Source organism: Oculina patagonica, chromosome 12, assembly GCF_052425735.1.
Source record: "Oculina patagonica isolate OP01 chromosome 12, crgOcupat, whole genome shotgun sequence".
Lineage (NCBI taxonomy): Eukaryota > Metazoa > Cnidaria > Anthozoa > Scleractinia > Oculinidae > Oculina > Oculina patagonica.
This window is the reverse complement of record NC_135769.1, coordinates 31,438,462-31,460,621: the sequence shown is the minus strand read 5'-3', so window position 1 is coordinate 31,460,621 and position 22,160 is coordinate 31,438,462. Positions and strand designations below refer to the sequence as shown.

At 40.0% G+C, this 22,160-nt stretch overlaps 2 protein-coding genes across 2 annotated transcripts; both read left to right on the top strand.

Moving 5' to 3' along the window:
• Nucleotides 1–1,802: 1,802 nt before the first annotated feature.
• Nucleotides 1,803–4,819, top strand: LOC144632568 (holothin acyltransferase-like). The gene is made up of 2 exons (XM_078491239.1): nt 1,803–3,933; nt 4,025–4,819. Exon 1 carries the CDS (start codon nt 1,864–1,866, stop codon nt 2,899–2,901), a length of 1,038 nt encoding a protein of 345 aa, XP_078347365.1. The 5' UTR covers nt 1,803–1,863; the 3' UTR covers nt 2,902–3,933; nt 4,025–4,819.
• A 4,441-nt stretch (nt 4,820–9,260) lies between these two features.
• LOC144632531 (uncharacterized) lies at nt 9,261–18,516 on the top strand. Its single transcript, XM_078491199.1, has 4 exons — nt 9,261–9,312; nt 14,560–14,692; nt 15,716–16,034; nt 17,202–18,516. Exons 2-4 carry the CDS (start codon nt 14,588–14,590, stop codon nt 17,579–17,581), a joined length of 804 nt encoding a protein of 267 aa, XP_078347325.1. The 5' UTR covers nt 9,261–9,312; nt 14,560–14,587; the 3' UTR covers nt 17,582–18,516.
• The last annotated feature ends 3,644 nt before the right edge of the window (nt 18,517–22,160 follow it).

Sequence of the window (22,160 nt, the reverse complement as noted above, 5' to 3'; positions counted from 1 at the left end):
AATACATTAACTGCCTTTTTAAAATACCTGAGGAAACTCCTGCTCTTTAGATGAAATGACCGACAAAATTACGACAGCGATGCAAGCCCAATGAAACAAATACGCCGTAGTGTTCCAAATCTCTCTGCTTTGTATCCTGTACATTACTACATCGATCATTCAACACGTGATGGATAAGAACGAGTACCTTCAATCGATTGTCATCATGTTATTATATTATTAAAAAGACTGTTAATGCCCGCAGTAATAAATAATACAGTATGTTGCCCTATTACCGGAAACTTTTTGCACTTACCGTAATATCTTGCTTCAAAACAGCACTTACGAGCTGAAACTTACCCACAATGTAGCTTCCACTGCTGGTAAGTAGGTCGTGGAGTTTTATCTTCTAAATCTCTTTGGCTTCTTTGTAATCATGGAAAGAGTTGGTCAAATTCGGTGCCCTAATTCCGGACGAGTTGCCCTAATTCCGGACGATAGTTACGAGGAAAATACTCCCTTTCTCTCGGAAATATTATTCCCGATCATGGCAAAATATAAGTCAAAGGCTAAATAAAGGATTATTCTTTTGAAAAATTGTCTTTCAGGCAAAATTTAAAGCATTTTTCTTTCAATTTTAGCGCGGAAATCATCAGGCCATTGACGTAAACAATGTTCAGCGAATGTTTCAGCCACTTGAAACGAAGTTCGCCAAGGAAGATTAATCAATACCAAAACAGGTATCGAAGCTTTAATACAGCACAGACAGTTACAAAAATGCTTGTTTTTCAAGACCTATTCCATAAAATTGTTTTCAAATAGGTAAACAAGGTTGCTGTAGGTATGCGTCCGGAATTAGGCACACCTCATCAAAAATTCAACTTAACTCTTTGGTGACCGTGCTCGGAAATTAAGAGCGAAAACTGAAAATTTATTATATGCTGATAAACCTAGTCCTTTTACCTTTACTTTAATATATAAATAAATATAATATATCGCGCACTTTGCGAGAGCAGAGCGCTTTATTGAAACGATGTAGTTTGACGCGCTGTAAAAATCGGATTTACGAAGAAAATAATTTTTACCTACCTCCACGAAAACTTGAATTTTCCCCTCTAAACGGAGCGCAGCTCGGCCGAAAAAAGAGCAAACGAAAGCAGACTAATCGCTAAGTCTTCTGGACTTTTTGTTTAACTTAATTTTACTGTTACGACGATATACGAAATTTTTAAGTCGAAGTGTCCGGAAATAGGGGTGTCCGGGAAATAGGGCAACATACTGTACGGCTGCTTTTAAAAATTGGCTCGCGCGCTTTTCAGTATAATTTATGTCAATGAGTCATTCCGCGTAAATTACATTCTGCATAATTATGCCATTCCGCAAACTAATTCTCCTTTTACCCTCACCGAATTTTAACGAGTAATTTGACCATAGAGCTGCTTCTTGGGCTAAACAGTAAATGTTATTACGTTTTTTCGCTCTAAATTCAAACTGTGGAGTCCGCGTATGCGGTTTCAAGAGTTGCGATTTAATCTCGGAACGAAATTCGTTCTGTGTTTACATGATACCAGAATGAAATGTCATTCCAGAACGAAACTTTCACTCCGGAATGAACTCATTCCGGAATGACTTGACTTTCGTCTCGGTATCATGTAAACAGATACAGAGAAATGTATGGGGGTGGAATGAACTTGTTCCGGAATGAAAGTATAGTTCCGGAATCATGTATTAAAACAGGCCCTAACAGAGGCTCTCGAATACTTTGATTTGTGACGTCAACGAAGAGCATTGTTTCCTTTTCTTTGGAAATCGTTTATTCGTTATTCATTGTTGCACATCCGCCCGACGATCATTCAGGCAAAACAAAACTAGGAAGAAATTAAAATGGCGCTTCTCGTAGCTTCTCGCGTCCTCTCCGCTCGCCTATCCTCTCGTTTCTTCGCACTGGCGTATACTTGTCGCACTCTAGCGAAAGAGGCAGAATGCTTGCAGTTTTCCAAAACGTATACGTGCTTGTCTGCCAAGGAAATCTTCAAAATTCGCCCCATTGAGACAGTAGAGGAGTTTGAAAGCGTCATAATAAATGCGATGGCGAAGGAAGGCTGGCGGCCAGGTTTAAAAGATGCCGAATGTTTTCTGACCTGTGATCCATCTGGGGCTTTTGTTGGCGAGTTGAACGGAAAACCTGTATGCACTATTAACCTGACTAGGTATGATGACAGCTTTATTTTTAGTGGTTGTTATATGGTAAACAAGGAGTACAGAGGGAAAGGATATGGAATAAAGATGAAAAACGTCGCATTCGCTTATGCAAAGCAGTCCCGCAGCATTGGAATCGTATCAGCGGCGCTGGGATCGGAGCAAGTTTACAAACGTTGGGGGTTTTGCAGTCACTTTTATGGGGCAACCTTCGTCTTTCACCTTCCAACCGCAATGACCCACTTCCCTGAAACATCAGAGAGGTCTGTAAAAGTCAAATCCATTGAAGAAGTGAACCTGGAAGCGCTTTTCATGTACGACACAGCAGTGTTTGGCTTTGAACGTCACGCGTTCTTATCAAAATGGTTACGCGTGGCAGGCAGTCACGCGCGTGTGGCCGTCAACAATGAAGGTTCTATCGTGGGGTATACGGTTGCCCGACCACTGTTTGTCAAAGAAGAAGGTTACAAGATAGGGCCTCTCTTTGCAGATTCTGAGGCAGTTGCAGAGAAGCTGTTAAGAGGAGTGTTTGAAGAGCTTTTTCGGCAAGGGGATTCTCGGGCTCTAGTGGTCAGCATTGACGCCCCTACAAAGAAGGCCACGGAACTGTGCGAAAGGCTTCAAGGAAAGAGGGCGTTTGAGCTGGTGTACATGGTCACGAATGGCCTCCCTGATGCACGTTTTGATAAATGGTTTGGTTACACTTCGACTCAACTTAGTTAAGCCTACGAAATACACGGACTTGTGTGGAAATCCTGGACAGCGGGCAAACCTAACGTGTTCTAATGTCTAACCGCGAACTTGTATAGCCACAAATCGCTTGGGCCCAGATGCTCAAAGGGTTGATAGCGCTATCTGCCCTTTGAACAACTGGGCCCTGCATTTTCTACAAAAGTGTAGCATTTTAGGGATATGTGAAACACGATGCTCTTAAAAACGGCTAAACAAATGTAGATCATACATACCTTAAGGTTACTATTTTTTAGCGACTACTAATTTAGCGATTTTTTCTGAGCAAGATTTAGCGACTATTAAATTTAGCGATTTTCCGAAAACTAAAAAAATAATAACATATAGCTAAGATGGAAATAAATGTAGAGCAACAGAACAAGGTCACTTTAAATTGAACGAAAATTCCTACAAAAAACAAACTGAATTGCGAATGTTAGAAAGTGGGTCCCCTTCAGAGAAATCAGTCACATTCTGTAGGAGCATAGTTTGGGATTATTTTAAAAATATATTTTTTAGTACGCGCTCGAGCGTTAAGATTATTTATTTATCTGCGGAAAACAAGAATTTCAATTGTGAGTTAAGTGTGAACTCGTGTTTCAACTAGGTGAGGACTCACGTCGCAGATTTCTATAAAGAAGAATTACAGTCCGTACTGCGCAATCTCGGCTGCAATGTTTATGTGAGCCTCACAAACAAAGCAAAACTTAAAATTACGTGACAAACTTACCTGTTTCTTTATTATTAACGCCAGATATCCTTGCAGAACAAATAATCAAGTAGAAGAACCTTGACGCTATTTCAAACCGACGTTTCAGCTCATCGGAAATTCTTGAACGATGCGAACTGTAATGGCGGACTAAAAAACTTCATGTATGCTGTCAACGAAGTGTAACGTTTCAACGAATTCAAAACAAAAACGAAAACAAACCCCGAGTCTGCGCAGTACGGACTGGAAATCAGCTTTAAGATTATCAGTTCTATCTACTTTTCTGTAGCCACTGAATGGTTGCTCATATTTGGCTTGTTAAGGGGGGGGGGAAAAAAAAAAAAAAAAAAAAAAAAGAGGGGGGGGGGCCCCCCCCCCAAAAAAAAAAAAAAAGCCCGGTCTGAATAGGGTTAAAAGGAATCCTTGTTTCGACCTTTTACTTCATCTTTAACTTTAAAAATAATTTCGGTTAACCGCTACTGGAAACTTTAAGACTTAGGAAACACGAACACTTCAGAAAAGATGTTTACTCAGCTTAAAATCTGCTTTCTATTGCAGCTTATTGTAAAACTTATTGCTTTCCGCAAGAGGTGTTTTCAGCTGCGATAATGCAAGATACCGGTAACTATATTTCCGAAACGAACTATTTGATTAAGTTGCGGAATCGTTCGCACTTTTTTACAGCTCAACCTCGCATATTGATAAGTTCTACAGTTCTCATTAAAAAACTAAATTCGCTCGCAAGAGTTTACACCTTTGAGTTTTCTTATTCGCAGGTGATTTGCTTTTTGCTGAATTTCATATAGATTTTCGTTAGTAGATTTAAATATTTTAACAACACTAACTTCGTTGAGTTACTAGCTTTCGATCTAGCCGATCAGTTGTTTTTCTGTAAAGAGTTTTAGCTCCTAAGATATTTCTTACTTTGCAAACATTTTCACAAACAAAGAAAACATTACATCATTTCGGTTTTCTTTGTTCTCGGAAGTTAGAACATCTGAAAACACCTTACTTCGCATATGAATAGCACGGAAACTTGTGAAAAGTAATTAATTTTAGAGTTTCCTTTAAATAGAGCTGCCTTAATTGTAGCTCTCGATCAGTCATATTGAGTAACAATCAGTCAATCAGAGTAACGATCAGAGATGTAATCAGAAACAACACACGACGAATGACTCCGCGACACGATCAAATACGCTAAGCTGATAAGAGGGTCCTGAAGGGGGGGGGGGGGGGGGGTACCAAATCCCATTTCCCAGCCCAAATTTTACCCAAATCCCATTTCCCAGCCCAAATTTTGCCCAAATCCCATTTCCCAGCCTATTTTTTGTCTAAATCCCAGTCCCAGCAGTGAAATTCCCAGTGCGTGGAAAATCTGGTCTCAAGCGCATTATGTCAGTGTTGTTTTGATTGTCTTAAATGTTGTCCACTCCCTGAACTTTCCCTTCGGTGCCCTATATAGGGGATTAACCCAGGCGCAGGAGTGCCAGTCCAAAAATAACTTGCATGCGCATGCTCAGAAATCCGTCGTCCCGCCCTCCCCCATCCCCCCTTATAATGGGGGGAAACCAAACCATATTCCACAGAACCTTTGGACATGCACGCGTACAGATGATAAATTCAAAAATTTAGTATTTGTAGATTTAGTACCTATTCTTTTAATTATGACTTTAGACAAAGGTTACAATTTTTCTTGCAGATTGCGCACTTTGGTTGCATAGTTGAATTTTTTATTTTAGCGAGCTATTTTTACCCTGGAGTGCACATTACATGTAAGAAATGCTACACTTCTCTGTCGTTTTTGATTGGTTTGTTTTGAGCATGCACATACAAGTTATCCTGAACTCTCTCCTCTCGCTCCTGGGTTTTACCCCTTTATAGGGCGCAAAAGGGATAGCGTAGGGACTGGACTATCCAAAATCGTGTTTTTATTTCTGCAAGTTATTATCACAAATACTGTTGAGATCATCACTAAAGTTTCATTTGTTCACTTGTCTTGTAAAGAATTAGAAATTTTTAGTAGCTTTAACTAAAGCTATCAAGTTTTTATCTCTTACCTACCACTACCCTGACTGACAACAACTTGCTATCACTTCTTTTGAATATTTCCATTTGTGCCCATGCTCCATAGCTGTTCCGCTGAGTAACTTAATCAGTTACACGGAAATTGCTCGCCACTTGATGGACACTCGTTCAGTGGAGTGGTTTTGTTTCAGAGTTTTCAGCGATTTAACTATTCTATGCCGGACTTAAAGAATATCACAGAGCGTAAAATATGTACCGGTATGTTTAGTCATTAACTAACACTCTACCCATTCCCATTTTTTGCTTCTGAATCCCAGTCCCAGTGACCCAAATCCCATTTTCCCAGTGAAACAATAGGCAAATCCCAGTTCCCATTTTACCCCTTCAGGACCCTCTGATAACTTGTAGCAGAAGAACAACCCAGAATTAAACGCTGTTAACCGAAGACCTTTGGCTCTTTCATCTTACTTAATCTGTCCCGCTACAATTCTCCACGATGCCGGCGATCCCAGCTCTCTCCCAGCCCTTCTTAATTGTTGCTCTACCTTCTGACATTGTCACATAGTTGAATAGGGCCACTATATTTAATTTTGTATTCCTCTGGCTGGCGGGGGTATAAATTTAAAGCCGTACTAAATTTGACCGAGACAAATTTTAGCGAGTACTTAATTTAGCCGGCCCAACTCGCTAAAATTAGTAGCCGCTAACAATAGTAACCTTAATCCCATAAATAAACGGCCGGCGGTCTCGTTAAGCATCGGTACAGCTAGTTTTAAGGTTTTGCAGATTTAACAGGCAGAAAGCTTCCAAGATTACACAATTATAGACCCAACATTTATTTGGTATAGCTGAATTACAGCTTTATAGAAAGACAAGGAAAGCAGCAAATATTATTCTGCTTGATCAGCAAGTAATTATACTTCAATATCAAAAACAGTTAACAAGAAAGAGCTTAGATATAAATTGCCGTTTTATTCATGTGCATAAAGGAGGCCTTACATTTCATTTATCCCAGCAAAAGATTGAATGTTGCTGCTCAAGCCTGACCACAGTAACAAGGTACTACACTTACAAATAAACCCAGATGTCTTTCCAACTAGTGAAATGCAAATCCATTTTCCCGCGGCATCTTTCAGTAATTGCCGATGGGTAACCCTACTGTCAAGGTAACCCTTGCAAGCAGAGTTTCGCTAATGGTCGCAGGTCGCGGGTCGCGGGTTTCAAGTCGCGTGTCGCGGGTTTTACTGAAATAAGTCGCGGGTTTTGAAAAAGTCGCGGGTTTTGAAAAAAGTCGCGTGTTTTTAAAAAGTTGCGAGTTTTCGATAGAAACCGATTATTTCTCAGTAAAATTCATTCAAACAAATTTAAACTCGTTTTCTTGGGAACTACGTTACAAAGTAGCCAATTACTTTGCGGGTTAAACAATCAAATCACGAACTTCGGAACAAACTCCCCAACTTTGGTCCGGCTAAGTTTGCAAGTTGAGGAGGAACAAGACATGTTGCTCGAAAGTCATGTTCATGTCGGAAATTCAGGTGAAGAAAACATGGCAGCAGCGGTAATGTTTCAGCGATTCCAGTGGCTAGAGTTACAAAATATTTGGTTCAGTGAAGTTGAAGAGCCTGACGTCGTTTCGCATGAGCGATCTGCCGATAAATAAATTTTACGTCGGCTGAAATTTGGTCAAATTTAACTTTTTATATACAGCAAATACATCTTTAAAATTTTTGTGAGGCTTTAACTTCAATGTCAAGTCTTCTGCGTTTGTAAACCGAATGAAACTGGACGGCTTTACCGATCTTCACGTGAAATTAATTTTATACAAATGCGAAAGAGTCAGACAAATTTGAATTAAAAGTCGCGACACGTTTACGGCTCAATTCTATTTTTATGGTACGTGTTTTCTTCCGATGATTTAGCGAAGCAAAACCATTTCTGTCAACATAACTACAGAAGGGTTTTTAAAATCTGCGCCAGTTAAAAATATTTTAAAGAGTTTTTGCCACAGAATACTAGTAAAATATATTTATCAACCGTACGCGTTCAATCATGAATACTTTGGTTCAACTTCATGATCGCTCGCGCGCAACGTTGTTTTCAAACTTAAAAGCTTGATTGCAAATCATGCAATGTTTGATACCCAATTTGAACATGTTTTTTTTTTTCAGGACGTGATGCAACGGACGGTATATGTAATCCTTATCCTTATACTTACTGTAGGTCAGAACGTTGATACCGACGCCGTGCTTGTTCAAACAACTATTTTGAAACTCGAACAGCTAGAATCGCTGAAATATTTCTGCCACCACTTTGTAAGGTGTCTCGTTCCTCCTCAACTTGCAAACTTGGGAAGTTCAGAAGTTCAGTCGGCAAAGTTTGGGAAGTTTGTTCCGAAGTTCGCAATTTGATTGTCTAACTCTGAACTCGCAACGTTACTTCGTAACGTAGTTCCGAAGAAAACGCGATCATTTTAAAACCGGCGTCTTTGCAACCGGTTTAAATTTGTTTGAATCAATTCTACTGAGAAATAAATGCATTCTATTGAAAACTCGCAACTTTTTAAAAACACGCGACTTTTTTCAAAACCCGCGACTTTTTCAAAACCCGCGACTTATTTAAAACCCGCGACACGCGACTTGAAACCCGCGACCCGCGACCCGCGACCATTAGGGAAACTCTTGCAAGCATTTTGCAGATAGCCCGGGTTTACAAGCAAACATTTTCTCGCTTCAGTGAACCACGTAAATAAACTCACGAAACAGATAATAAACTTATGTCAAAACTGATTTTGTTTTATATACATTTCGCCATTTAGCAGTTTATCAGTTCCAGTAAAATTTCATTTTCTTAGCTCAGTAAAATCCCAAAAAGTACTGGTAGTAATTTTTGTTATCTGCTATGTGCACAAAGGACTGTAGTGTTTGTAGTTATTAGTCCAGTCTTTATCGTCCTTGTAAGCGTGTACAACCCACCCACCACTCCAGGGTTCTGGGTTGCTACGAGCAGCGGTTCTCAGATGAACATAAAATAAATCTTGATATAGCCCAAATAAGTCATGGCATGGCAACGGCATTTTGACAGACATAAATTTTCGCGACACGTTAATTTCGCAATTTTGAGGTGTGCATATTTCGCGACAAATTTCGTAATTTTGCGAAAGTTTTGTATTTTGAATCACTTTAATTTCGCGTTTTTGAGGAAGACACAATTAACCTTTCCTTGGCAATATTATTTAACATGTCCTTGAATTAAATAAAACGACTTTATTAAAGGAACAATAACGTCAAAATTAACAAAAACGCAACGGCGGGACTAAATGTCAACAGTAACAACAAAGCAGTTCTCACAGTGGCCCCGGTCTGAAAAGATCCAAAGAAGCCCGGCCCACGCTAAACTTGCTTACAAGTCGAGCTCACAGAGCAAGAAGACAGCACACAGAGCGTGGAGCGCAAGAGCGAGCGCAAAACGAAAAGCGAACGACTTTTAGAAAGTCTTGGCCCAAGCAAGGCCCAAGCTGGGATGAAAATCGCCCTTCCCAGCCTGCCTCGCAACCCCTCCATATCATTTCTCCCTTTGAGAACGAATAAGTAGGGACTGGGAACGAGTCTGATACCTCGCTAACAATATTTGCGGGCAGTGCAGTGAGAACCTCTAACCGGGAGGAAAAGCAGGTAAGGATACACAGTTGTCTGCAGTCATGAACTATTGAAAGCATGTTCTTATACCTAATCGTACCTTTTTGGTACTCTTCGGCAGCATATCAGGCGAGTTTGGTCGAGCCATGGTTCGTATTTTGGCGAGACGCAGTCGAGCCAAAATACCCATGGCAAGACCACTCCGTAAAAACTAAAATCTTAAATTAAGTAGTTCTGAGGTAAGAGGTTTCTTTTATCTTAAATTAAGTTTTAAAATCATCTAAATGTAAGACAAAATCGTCTCAATGTAAGATGAGTATCCCTTAAATGAAGAGTTCTGAGGTAAGATACATTTTCGTCTTAAATTAAGATTTAAACCATCTTTGCATAAGATGTTTTTGTCTCTAATATTAAGATGGATCCTTCTTAGCACACAAACGACGGTTATTTTTTAAATAAGATTTTTTCAAAAATATAACCGTCACTTGTATTCGCAAGCGCGTCGGGAAGCGCGTTCGGAGAATATACTTGAATTGAAGTTTACCTTATTTTACAGCCCAAGAGAGAGTACGAGAACACAACAAATGCAAAACAAAAACGCTTAATTTTAATTCAGTCATTAAAAAACATACAAACAAGGATAAATGAAAGGAATTTACATGAGAATTAACTTAATAAGCTTAAAAGTCTTAGCTGTTATCGGCGGATCCAACGTTGTGTTAGGGAGTCAATGAATTCATTGAATGCACCCCTTCTTCAGCTCAGTCAGCTTCAGTTCGTCATGCAGTCATCTAATTCAACTCCAGACATTTTCCTACTGTCTAAATTCATTCACAGTAATATTCTGCATGTGTCTTTTGCTACTCACAGTCCTCACAGTTTGCCATCTTTAGCGGATCATTTTCCATGAGTTTCGTTGCTAATGAAAAAAGGCCACTTCTCCCAGTTGTTAAAATACAATCAAAGAAACCTTTAGGGTAGTCTTTTTCAAGTTTCGAGTCGAAGTCAACGCATTTTTAAGAAGTTTATATACATGTAGCTCCATTCCACATCCGCAGCTTGTTGAAGGTTCGTGCCTGAATGAAACTGTTGAAACGCGCGTTGGCCTATTCGCCAATCTCGTCACCAGTGTCTTCTCTGTGGTGAAATCGTATCGTTGTTGATTGTAAGAAGCTGTACGTCTTAAATAAGGTGCTACCAACTTAAAAAGTTCCAAGCGTCTTAAAAAAACGTTTATGTTTAAGCATCGTCTTAAAATAATATTCTCTTTCTCAAATTAAGACAGAAGCGTCTCAGGTAAGAGGGACAAAATCTTCGGTAAGATGACTAGGTCTTGCTCTAAGACGTGTTCCCCATCTTGAAGCAAGACGTTTTTACCTCTTACGTTTTGGTAAGACTCTGTCAGTCTTAAATTAAGAGGAAGGGAATAGCTTCAATTTATTTTAAGATGGATTTGTCTTACTGCAAAAGAGCAAAATCTCATAATAAGATGGAACTCATCTTATCTTTAGAGGGACTTTATCTTACTTAAGACGACTTAAATCTTAGTGTAAGATTTTAGTTTTTACGGAGCAAACGAGCCTGATATGCAGCCGAAGCGTAACAAAAAGGTACGATTAGGTATTTACCGTACCCAAATTCAGCCAAGAATCCGGTTATATTTATCGCTCTGTTAAAGCCATGTTTGCAAGGTACGTACTGCAAATACCGTAATGATTCGATTTAGCGCCCGGGGCGCTTATTTACTTTTGGCACCTCAAGGGAGGGCACTTATTCGAGACAGGGCGCTTATTCGGGACAGGGCGCTTATTTAAATTTTCGAAAAACAACCAAATGTTTAAAACAAAACTTAAATAAATATTAGCAAATTTTCGAAAGTTCAGCTACTTTTGAAAGAATTGTTCATTTTAGCAGTAAATATATACTAGTTATGCAACGCTTTCGAGTGGTATGCTATGGAATATCCCACGAGTCACTTGTATTTTCTCGGTATACACACGAGCCTTTAGGCGAGTGTGTATACGAAGAAAATACAAGTGACAAGTGGGATATTCCATAGTATACCACGAGAAAGTGTTGTGTAACTATTTTATACCATGCCATAGAAAATACGCTCACTAAATTTCATCGAGAATAAGATCGTAGCGCACGATGGGAAGGTTGGGTTGAATACCGTCGAATATACAACGGCTTTCCTGTATTCTGATTGGCTGTATTTTCTATGGCATGGTATAAATACATGTATGGTACGGTAAATGTTCATAAGTTTATCTATTCGACGTCGATGACTTCAGTAGGGGCATTTATCTGCAATAGGGGGCGCTTTTTAGAATAGGGGCACCTGTAAGAATGGGGGCGCTTATTTATAAAAACACATTCGAAGGGGGACGCTTATTGGAAGGAGGGCACTAAATTGAATCATTACGGTAGACCATTTTACAGTTGTCCGCTTAGTGACCTGGCCTTTGAATGGAAGTGAGGCTGGAGGTGACCTTGTTTTGAAACAGACCTCACTGCTTTTGTTGTGTAAATCAAGTTGTTTTAATGCTAACTAGTTCGCATTTACATGATAAAGCAGGGAGGTTTATATCAATGCAAGGTCACCTCCAGCCTCGCTACCATTCAAAGGCCAGGTCACTTGGCGGGCAACTGTAAAATGGACTATTGTGTTGACTTGGTCTTCAACACTTTTACCAAGTTTCTCTTCTGCCTTTTTTTCTAGTCGTTTCTTTAGATTTTTATTCTCTAAATTTTCAAAAATCAAAATTAAGCAAAAAATTTGGAAAAAAAAATTTCAGGCTGAATGTGTCAATACTCGTCGGCAAACATCGCGCAATTGGCGAGCGCGTTTAAGTTCAGTTTTGGTGGGAAAGTTTTTCTCTTTTATTTACGACCGCTAAACACTGCTAAATTTAAATTGGTAAAACCACTTCTCAATTCATCGTACGGTAACACTACTTTACTTCAAAGTGACCATGATATGGTGGCATATCAGGTCAGTGACTTGGTATTGTAGGATATCAGGAGAGTAGATCGTGCTTCTGATTGGTTACTTGCGAATTTGGGTACGGTAAAGAACAGTAGAGTAACATGATAACCCGCCCTGGTCATAACTATATGAGCCAAAAATGCGCTAAAACTCGAGCAAGGATTGGAGCTGTGACTCATTACAACTCCACCGCACTTTAAATGTGTCTTTCTGAAATGGGCAATACCGCTGGAAATTGTAGTCTGAAGGCTTCATTTATTCCTTTGGGTATAAGTTTCGGTAGCTGCCGAAACTGTGTCGCACAACTTCGGTTTTATTCGTTTCTAAAAAGGTGAGATATTTTGGAAGAAGCCGCCCGAGTGACTTTAAAAGACTGGAACAATAGCGCAATTAACCTACCTTGAGCAAATGGAGTTGTGAGCGTATCCTTTTGTCGTTAAGTTGTGATTGAACTTCCGATAACCACTACAGACATTTTGCAGATTTAAGTCTTTCGCGATGTATTTTTCGCTTTTATATTTATTAAAAAATTAAGAGCTTGTTGAGAGCTTTAAAAAGAGATCTTGAACGAGCTATTTTGATCGTTGTAGGCGATTTTAGTTTTGTTTTCGCCGAGCGCGTAGCGGCGGGCTTGATTTACAGAGTTAATTATTCGTATCCAAATACTGACACATGTTGATAGCTCCCAAATCGCTTTTCATAGATTTAAACTCTTCCTTCTGTTGCTGGTATTTAATTCAAAGCGTTTTTAGTGCAAATAAAACAGATTTTAATCGAGGACAATTCTCTTTAGTCTATCTAATCTGAGTGATCACTTTGTTTTTAAAGTTTAGCGTTTTCGTCTATCCCGTGCCGTCTATGAAGTATGTATCCCGCAGAATAAAAAACAAACAATGGATTTGATTTGATTTTTTATTTGTCGGCGCAAAAATGCGGGTGAAACATTGATTTATAGTTTTGTGAACACAGAAAACTCTTTAAGCGTTTAATTTTACTAGCCTTCGGCGAGAAGTGTGTAATGTGAAACAGTGCTACACGCGCGCCAAGTTTTAATATTTTTCGCTGACAAACTATTAAATATAATCTTCGCTAAACTATATTGTGTGTCACGCCAAGCTTTTGATTCACGTTAAACAATTATTTAGTGATTGAAACGAAACGCATTTGTTCAGTTTCGATTCGACTGAGGCGCTTAAATAAACGTGCTGTCTTGCATATAGTCACGCAAAAACCACGGCCGATCGAATAAAATATCCCAAACAACAAAGGCAAGTGTACAGTGATTTAAGGGTCCTGTTTTATTTGTATGTGGTATTCCTTTTTACACAATTCCTTGCTTTGTTTGCATCGAAAATATTTTCATTCGGTAAAGAGAAAAAGAGAGCTTGCTTTGTTTTTCTTTGCGCGCGTCCATTCGCTCTAAAACTTTTGCAGTTTTTAAGTAAATGAATTACATTTCCACGCATTGAAAATGAATAGTGATAGAAAATGAAGCCAGTCAAGCAGATTCCCAGGAGATATTTTTCAATCTGTTAACAAAAGAAATGCTTCTCACCTACATCAAAGATGTTGCACTTTTCACGATCTTCGGAAGCTTGCCGGCTTGTCGGCAAATACATCGGAATGAATAGGCAATGAGTTTAAACAATAGCTTGAATATATGAATGCTTAATAACCTCAAAATTTGAGGTACACATTCAAAGCGCTGTGAAGTTGTAATGTCGATTAAGCAAGGACTCTTAAACTGTGAAGAAGGTCCTTTCCCAACCCAAATTTTGCCAAAATCCCATTTCCCAGCTGATTTTTTCCCAAATTTTCAAAATCCCAGTCCCTGAGTTCTATTGTTTTTCTGTCTGTGATTCCCATTCCCAGTTACCAAATCCCAGTCTAAGTTACCCATATTATATTTTCCCCAATAAAAATTTGCCCAAATCCCAGTTCCCATTCTACCCCTTCAGGCCCTCTATAAAAGTCGTTGTTTCTATGATATTCATGTAATTAACTGCGCTGCGCAGTTCTTGCTCTGCACGTTTTTTTTATTTTTATTTTGTTTTTTTTGTTTTGTCGGTGACCTGTTCCAAACCTCCACTCAGTCAGGCTTCAAGTCACGTAAATTATGTTTAGAAGCTACAAATCAGTTACAAATGCTATAACACGCCTCGTTGGCTATCAACCATCTCATATCCAACACACACTCGTGGAATAATTGTTAAATACAGGTTCAGCTCCCAAGTATGCCTGTGTCACTGATTGAAAAATCATTGTTATCATTGTTTTCGTTTGTTATTACACAGACAGAGTGGTTTTATTACAAAAGAAAGAATGACAGCTCTGCCTTTTCTACCTTCAAAAGTAATTGAGAAAATAGCTGCATTCTTGCCTTTACCAGACGTGTGCAATTGTATGCTGGTCTGTAAAGAATGGAAAGTGAGTCAAGTTCTAACTCTCTAAGCTGTCGTGTTATCAGGAAACTTCTTGATTTATATCTATGCTTTTCTTCTATAGCACTGAGTTGGGAGATAAAAAGTTAAGTGTTAGTGCAGGAACTCAGTAAAAGTAGCAGTAGCATCAGCATCATCAGCAGCAGTAGCAGGGCCGTACCTAAGATTTTTTTCGCTGGGGGGGGGGGGGTGCAAAGTGTGCTAACGTCCCCTGCGGGGGCAAACTCCAGTATAGCTACACGAAATAGCCCAGAAAAATCAAACACTATGTTAGAAATTAAGTTTTCCTGGCGGGGGCAACTGCCCCCCTGCCCCCCCCCCCCCCCCCCCTTGCTAGGTACAGCCCTGCTGGTACCGGTAGCAGTACCGGTAGCAGTAGCAGCAGCAGAAGTGACAGAGGCAGTAGCAGTAACAGCAGCAGTAGTGACAGAAAAAAAAGTAGTGACAATGGCTTTAGCAATAGCAGCAGCAGCAGCAGTGGCAGTAGCGGTACCTAGCAGTAGCAGTAGTGACAGAGGCAGTAGCAGTAGCAGTAGAAGTAGTAGTAGCAGCAGCAGTAGCAGTAGCAGCAGAAGTAGTAGTAGCAGTAGCAGTAGCAGCAGAAGTAGTAGTAGCAGTAGCAGTAGTGATGGAGGCAGTAGCAGTAGCAGCAGCAGGGGCAGGGGTAGCAGCAACAGCAGTAGCAGTAGTTGCAGTAGCAGAGGCAGGGGCAAAATAGATTTGAAGACAGCTAGACCTGATTATTCAGTAAAAAGTCATATTTTTCTTCAATCATTTGGAGCTACATGGTTTTCTCACGCCGTGACACGCTTCAATGACGCTGTCTCAACTTGGGTAGAAGGGCTGTGAATTTTGCATGTAAAGGCGGACTAAGTTTCATCCCTTCCAGCCGGGTAACTCGGTTAGCCGGGGCACCCTCCCTCCATGTAATCAGGCCCTTAGTCTATTAAGACCCAAAGGAGTTCAAGCATTGCTAATAAATTTTCATTCTTTTGCATTTAAAAACCAGGAGCTTTTCTCTTCAGAGCAGTTCTGTAAAAACTTTCTGCTCAGCCATTATGATTTTAATGATGAAGAGGAACACAGTGGACATCTTAGGGATTGGACTACTCCTGATAAATGGTATTGTTACTGGGAGCAGGAAAGTGGAGATGAATCCAGTGTATATGTGTTCTCTGATCCTCCAAAGCGCTGGAAATGTGGCATTGTTCATTTAGCTGATTATGCACTTGGGTCAGATACAGAGCTGAAGTATAAAGATCTTCTAAAGGCTGTGTACATTTTGGCCAGGATACAGTCTGCAGGACACGAACTGAACCTAGATTGTTGTAAGTATAATTGTTCTACTTCTAATATGATTGTATAACATTAAATTTAAGACTTCCCCAGTGTGATGCAGTGAAAAGAACAAGTGGCTTATGTGCCAGAGCCTAACTGCTGAGTTTCTGTAACATCTGTAAGTGACTTGGAGTATTGCTGTACCCCCCCCCCCCCCCCCGAAACTAGCCTATTACTGATAACTCCCAACACTTTTCAGGTGGAAGGCACAGTGGCCTGACAGTTAGCGCGCTGGACTCCAAGTGGTCCAGGTTCAAGCCCTCACCAGGTCACTGTGTTGTGTTCTTGAGCAAGACACTTGACTCTCACAGTGCCTCTCTCCACCCAGGTGTATAAATGGATACTAGTGAATTTAATGCTGGGGGTAACCTGCGATGGACAAGCATCCCATCCAGGCAGGAGTAGAAATACTCCCAGTGCAGTTGCTTCATGCTACTGAAACCAGGATAAGCTCTGGTCTGATTGACCACTAGGCTCGAGTGCAGACTCTAACTTCCCTTACCTAACTGGGAGTTTAGTTCCCTATGATTATTGGAGGATTCAGTAATCCAATAATCCTATGGAAATTGGGATAAATTCCAGCCTGATAGGTCACTAGGTGGCTCATTAGTACAAGCTTAACTGCAGTTTCTTCAGCATTAAAAGAGTATTGCCTGTACTCCACCTGAAAGATATCTTGTTTATTACAGGTTACTCCCCAGCATGTTATCAGGTTGCCCTAATTGAAAGAGTAAACCCATTGGCACCTGTGCCGCCCATAACTCCCCTACTGCCCACAACAAATGTTGCCAGGCTTCCGTAGCATGATGGGATGGGATGATAGTCCATCACAGGGTTACCCCACAGCATTAAATTCGCCGGTATCCGTTAATACACCCGGGTGAAGAGAGGAACTTAGAGTAAAGTGTCTTGCCAAAGAACACAACACAGTGCCCCAGGCAGGACTCAAACCCGGACCATTTGATCCAGTGTCCAGCACACTAACCATTAGGCGACCACACCTCCCAATGGGTTAAAGTGTGTTACTAAATTATGTCCATGCACTACTCATGAGGTTTGAATCTCGACCTCTTGTTCCAGTCCACTAGCCAGTTGCTTCCCACTAGTCAACCTTTTGGGGTAATGTGATTGTGATTGATCCTTGCTTTTCTTTTTAGGGGCCTGGGGTAACGAGAGTGATGGGGTGATAGAAACTTGCTTGTTTCCCTGGAGCAAAGACTCCCTCCCTACAGCAGAGGATGTTATCGCACTTTTCCGTTTTAATCCTGAGATGCATAGAGACCCAATGGTGAATAATGAAAAAGTAGAACGAGAGGAAGACGAAGAAGACGACCATCCTACTTGGAATACTATATCATCTTATGGTGATGATGTAACAAAGGCTCATACATTCTTCAATTGGCTTGGAAAATTATTCTCCCCAATGATTCAAATTGGCATTGGTTGTGATAAAATGAATCCAGTTCCTTGTTTTATTCTGACAAAACTTGCCCCAGGGTGGGTGGGAGGTGTGCTTACATCTTTGGTCTGCACCTAGTTCAGTTTCATACCAATACTTAGATGATATTACTTGGGTTCCTTTCAGCTTACATGAAACTCTTACTATTGAAAATAGGCAATTTTTTCTCTGTTTTCAAAGGAGTCCTGGTATGAAACCATTCATACCAGATTTGTTTCAGATTTGTTTGAAAATGTGCAAACCCATTTTTTTTATTTGAAGAGTTTTGCACCAGTACTCTTTTGACACAGAGGCAAAAAGCAACTTGTAAGTTAACAGGAAGGGAAGGCCTGTGTCCTAGGCTTGAGGTTGCTTATGATGTGAGGAATCTTGTACCCAGACCTTTTCTTCCACATAAGTGTTAGAACGATTTTACTTCAACCGTGAAACAAAATCTATCAATTAGTGCTAAATAGTCAAAACTAAATAAAAGAAAACAATGAAATTAGTGTTTAATAGTGTCTATTTGAGTAGAAACTATTTCATGGTTGAAGTAAAATCGCTCGAAACCCTGCAAGTTTTGCCTGCATCAGGGGTCAATGTATACTGTAGTAATGTCCTGCAGTCAGGCTGAGGAACTAATAAATAACAACAACAACCATTTTATTTTGCCAAAAATAAATAGAAAATATAATAGCATAAATTAACTAAAATAGGCAAAAAGCTACTCAGAATAGAAATAAACTAAAATATAGCTGAGCAGTTACTAAATTAAATTGTTATAACTAAGTTTGTACATGTTTAAAGAGAGAAGGTGAAAGAAAAAATAAGATATAAATAAACATAAGATAAGACAAGTTATAAGTAATAAGTTAATGGTAATTTAATATGTATTAAGTTAAATTTTGATATTCTTGCTAGAGTCAAAAACAACTTTCCAAGATTTAGTTTGCAAGGAAAATTTAACAGCAGTAAACTGATAACTAATTGAACTTGAGTTCCTGGTTAAATAAAATTATGAAAATCCTGGTGATCCCTGATTTCAAACATCCATTGCAACTGTATGGTGGCAGGGGGGGGGGGGGGATGCAGTTGTTCTGTACTTCTTTCTTCCCATACCTTATACTCTGGTTCTGGTCCCTCACTTAGTGCTTCCCACCATTTTGTGCTGTTTCTACTGCAAAATATCACAAAATGTTAATGTTGTTTCCAACTTGCAAATCCCGCTTCCCAACCTCTCTTCTCCTGCCTCCCGTAGCCCTCCCACCCCTTATTTTCCCAGGCTCCTGCCCCGTTTCCCCCTAAGCTAGGATGGAAAATGGTCCTTTAAAAAGTATGTATCTTGCAGAATTTTATCCAAATTATCTTGAGCAGAGGTATAGCCCATCACAGCTCTGGTGATACTGATGACAGCTTGAAGGGCAGCCTTGACAAAGGCGGATCTAGGGGAGGGTGCAGGGGGTGCCCCCCCCCCCCCGCGAGATGATCTGCAGCTTTCCAACAGAACCGGTATTGAACCGGTTTTCAACGCCAATTCTCCAAATTACAGCACGGCACAGCAGCAAAAGTCGTTGCAAAATTTTTTGTAGAGCCCTGAAGTTTACGTGACAGGAGTTTGAGAGAAAACTGCGGTACAATTTTCGAAAATAAATGCAGAACGCAACCTTGGAGGTCCGCGAGGATTTTCGATCATTTTATAATGTTTACAGAGACCTACAGAACTAGCGAATACTTTTTAACGGTTAGCTCGATCGAAAATCGGTTAGGCACTTCTATTTAGCAAGTATTGGGGAGGCTTTTCGCAAAATATTGGGTTTGTACATTATTTCGTGAAGAAGCGGCAAGTGTATAAAATTACAGTAAATTTTAAGAGTTTTATTTAGATGAGTTTAATATTTCCCAGTATTTCTTCATTTCTACTCCAACGATTTTCTTGAAACTTGGCTATCTCATGTGTTAGGTCAATATAAGCTTATTCCAGAAATTTAGCAAAAATATATCGGCAAATTTTTTTTTTGGATTCAATTTTGTTCAAAAACATGGGTCCAGTTAAACGCCAATAGCATTTTAAATATATTTCTCCATTGCAATCAAACTTTATCATGTTATTGCTAAATGATACATGAAAGTCTTCCCAAAGTTTCAAAGCCATCGCGCTAAAGCCGAAAAAGTTCTGACGCAAAGTATGTCACTGATGAATACGCCCGAAATAACTACGGAGTCACCTTAATTTTCGCGATTTGGCCAAAAATACGTAATTAGCATAAAAAACACAATAGAAATCGTTTAGAATTAGATTTTTTGAAAATCGTGAAAATTAAGTACCGCGAAAATAAGTAACAACAAGAACTGCAAGCAGTTTATAATCGTGCGGGTAATGTTTGACCACCTGACCTCTTTCAGTGCTTTGGCTTAAAGGCATGGCGCCGCACAGTAAAATCTTTAGAAAAGCAGTCACTTGAGAAACACACAAGTCGTGTTTGCGTTAGTCACGGAGTGAACGTGACATGAATTTCCTTTACCACATCATCTTTTGCTTTTTAAAACCACATGCCTAGCCGGAAAAATGCCTGCTTACGCATGCAAATATTTATTTTGTTCCGAATGTTCAATAAAATAAACCCAAACCAGTTCATTTAAAAGAAAGCCAAATCACGTCAAAATAAAGAGTAGACTAAGGCCATCCCATTGTGTTTCTCCGTTGAGCGTCTTTCGACAAGCTTTTGGTAATTCCCCTGGCGCGATGACGTGTATCCCGTGCTTTGACACATTCTTGCTGAGCTTGCAACTTACGTTTCGATTCTCAAAATAACGTAAACTCGATCAAAACAAAAATTGGGATATCCAGAAAATAAGTCGTCGTTTTGCAATATTTAACACGTTCCGGGTAAATTATACGACTTGTACTCGCTCCGAGCCGAACGCTTGAGTAACGCAACAATAAATATTTCACACAAACAGAGCGCAGAGTATTCAAACAGAAAATAGGTGAATGATTATTTATAGCTACAAGCGAGAGATCGCGTGAAATGGGTCTGACGTAGTGGTAGTTCTAAATAGCTTGGACATGTCCAAGCGGTCTTTGTTTTCGCTATGTGATTATATTCAACCCTCTCTTCTTGTAAAATATGGAATGGAACAAAATTATACATTTCAGAGAGCAGAGTGTTCATGTTAAACGCGAGTGATCGGCTGATTGCTATTAAATATTAAATCTTGCGTGACTGTAACCTGCGATCAGGCGTTATTTTTCTCGCGGCGGAGGGGTCAACGGAAAAATGAACGCCTGATACAATTACTTACTTACTGTTGTCGAGTCGTCTGTAAAAAGTCCAGAATCTGGACTTTTTTCTGATTGGTCAGAAAACAAAAGGCAACATTAAAACTCTATCCCGATTGGCTAATTGAGTTCAAGTCTAATTTCCGGTCCAAAAATATCACGCGTAGATGATTGTTATCATGGCGGGTGTTGAGCGGAATGAAGTAGAGAGCGAGTTCTTCTAGCTTTTAGAAAATCTCTCAAGTGTTTTTTTCACAAAACATTTAAAGACGAACAAAGGGAGTGTATTCGACGAATAGTTTGTGAAAGAAAAGATGTTTTGGCGGTACTTCCGACGGAATTCGGCAAGAGCGTGATCTATCACCAATGGTGTCGAAGATTATTACATCACACCACCAAAGACGCCAGACGATCGTGCCAGTGACGAAAACTACAACCTTGAAATGTCTAACCTGAGCCTTACACAAAATCAGCCTTTGCAAAAAACAAATTTTAAAAACCATCCGATCGCTCGTTCAAAAGGGTTATTCAAACACACGTTTGTGAGAGTAAAAATATAATTTGAAGGCGCTAATCACGCTTATCTGATGGCATCGCCGACATTCTAGACGACGTTGACAGTTACTTTAATTAGGGGGCGGCAGACGACTTCACAAGTAATTGTATCAGGCTTTCCTTTTTTCGCCTTCCCTCCGCCGCGAAAAAAAAGAAAGCCTGATCGCAGGTTAGCGTGACTGTTACAGAAGAGCCGGCTGGGCCGCGTAGGTCTGGATCGATTTACCGACAAAACAAAAAAATCTGACACAGATTATGAATCGGGCCCAGGCCCCGCCCGATTAATAAGGTAGCTTCATATCTCTTTGACGGACGAAAGAAACATTTTAAATGAACATAACATAGTTAAAAAATCCCAACTAGCAGGAGGCAGACCATTTGGCTATATACAAAGCGTGACCGAGGATTTGAACTCGGGATGACTGAGAAACAAATCCAGATGGTGGCAGGGAGGAGGGTTTGAACCCAGGACCTCTGGGTTAGAACACCAGCGCGGAAGAGAAAAAGAACGCCTGATGGCAGGTCCCAGAGGGGGTGCTTGCAGTATACATGACGGGGAGGTCCGACGTATTTTTTTGGGTTGAAAATTGACACGCTCGGTATTTTTTTGGGTCAAGAGATCTGTCATGTATTTTTTTAGGTCTTAAAGTCTGTTCGATTGAATAAATCAGTAAAGAAGTGCTAGGTCTTGTACTTTTTGGGGTAAAAAAAAATTTTGATGCCAGGTATTTTTTTGGGTGTAAAATTTCAGGCTCATGTATTTTTTTGGGTTCCCAATATGAAGCTCCGTCGGACCCCCCCGTCATGTATACTGCAAGTACCCCCCCCCCCCCCCCCTGGGTG

Coding starts and splice junctions, on each gene's coding strand:
- LOC144632568 (XM_078491239.1), top strand. CDS start 1,864: ATGGCGCTTCTCGTAGCTTCTCGCGTCCTCTCCGCTCGCCTATCCTCT.
- LOC144632531 (XM_078491199.1), top strand. CDS start 14,588: ATGACAGCTCTGCCTTTTCTACCTTCAAAAGTAATTGAGAAAATAGCT. Junction 14,693..15,715: donor TGGTCTGTAAAGAATGGAAA/GTGAGTCAAGTT, acceptor TTTAAAAACCAG/GAGCTTTTCTCTTCAGAGCA. Junction 16,035..17,201: donor CGAACTGAACCTAGATTGTT/GTAAGTATAATT, acceptor TTTTCTTTTTAG/GGGCCTGGGGTAACGAGAGT.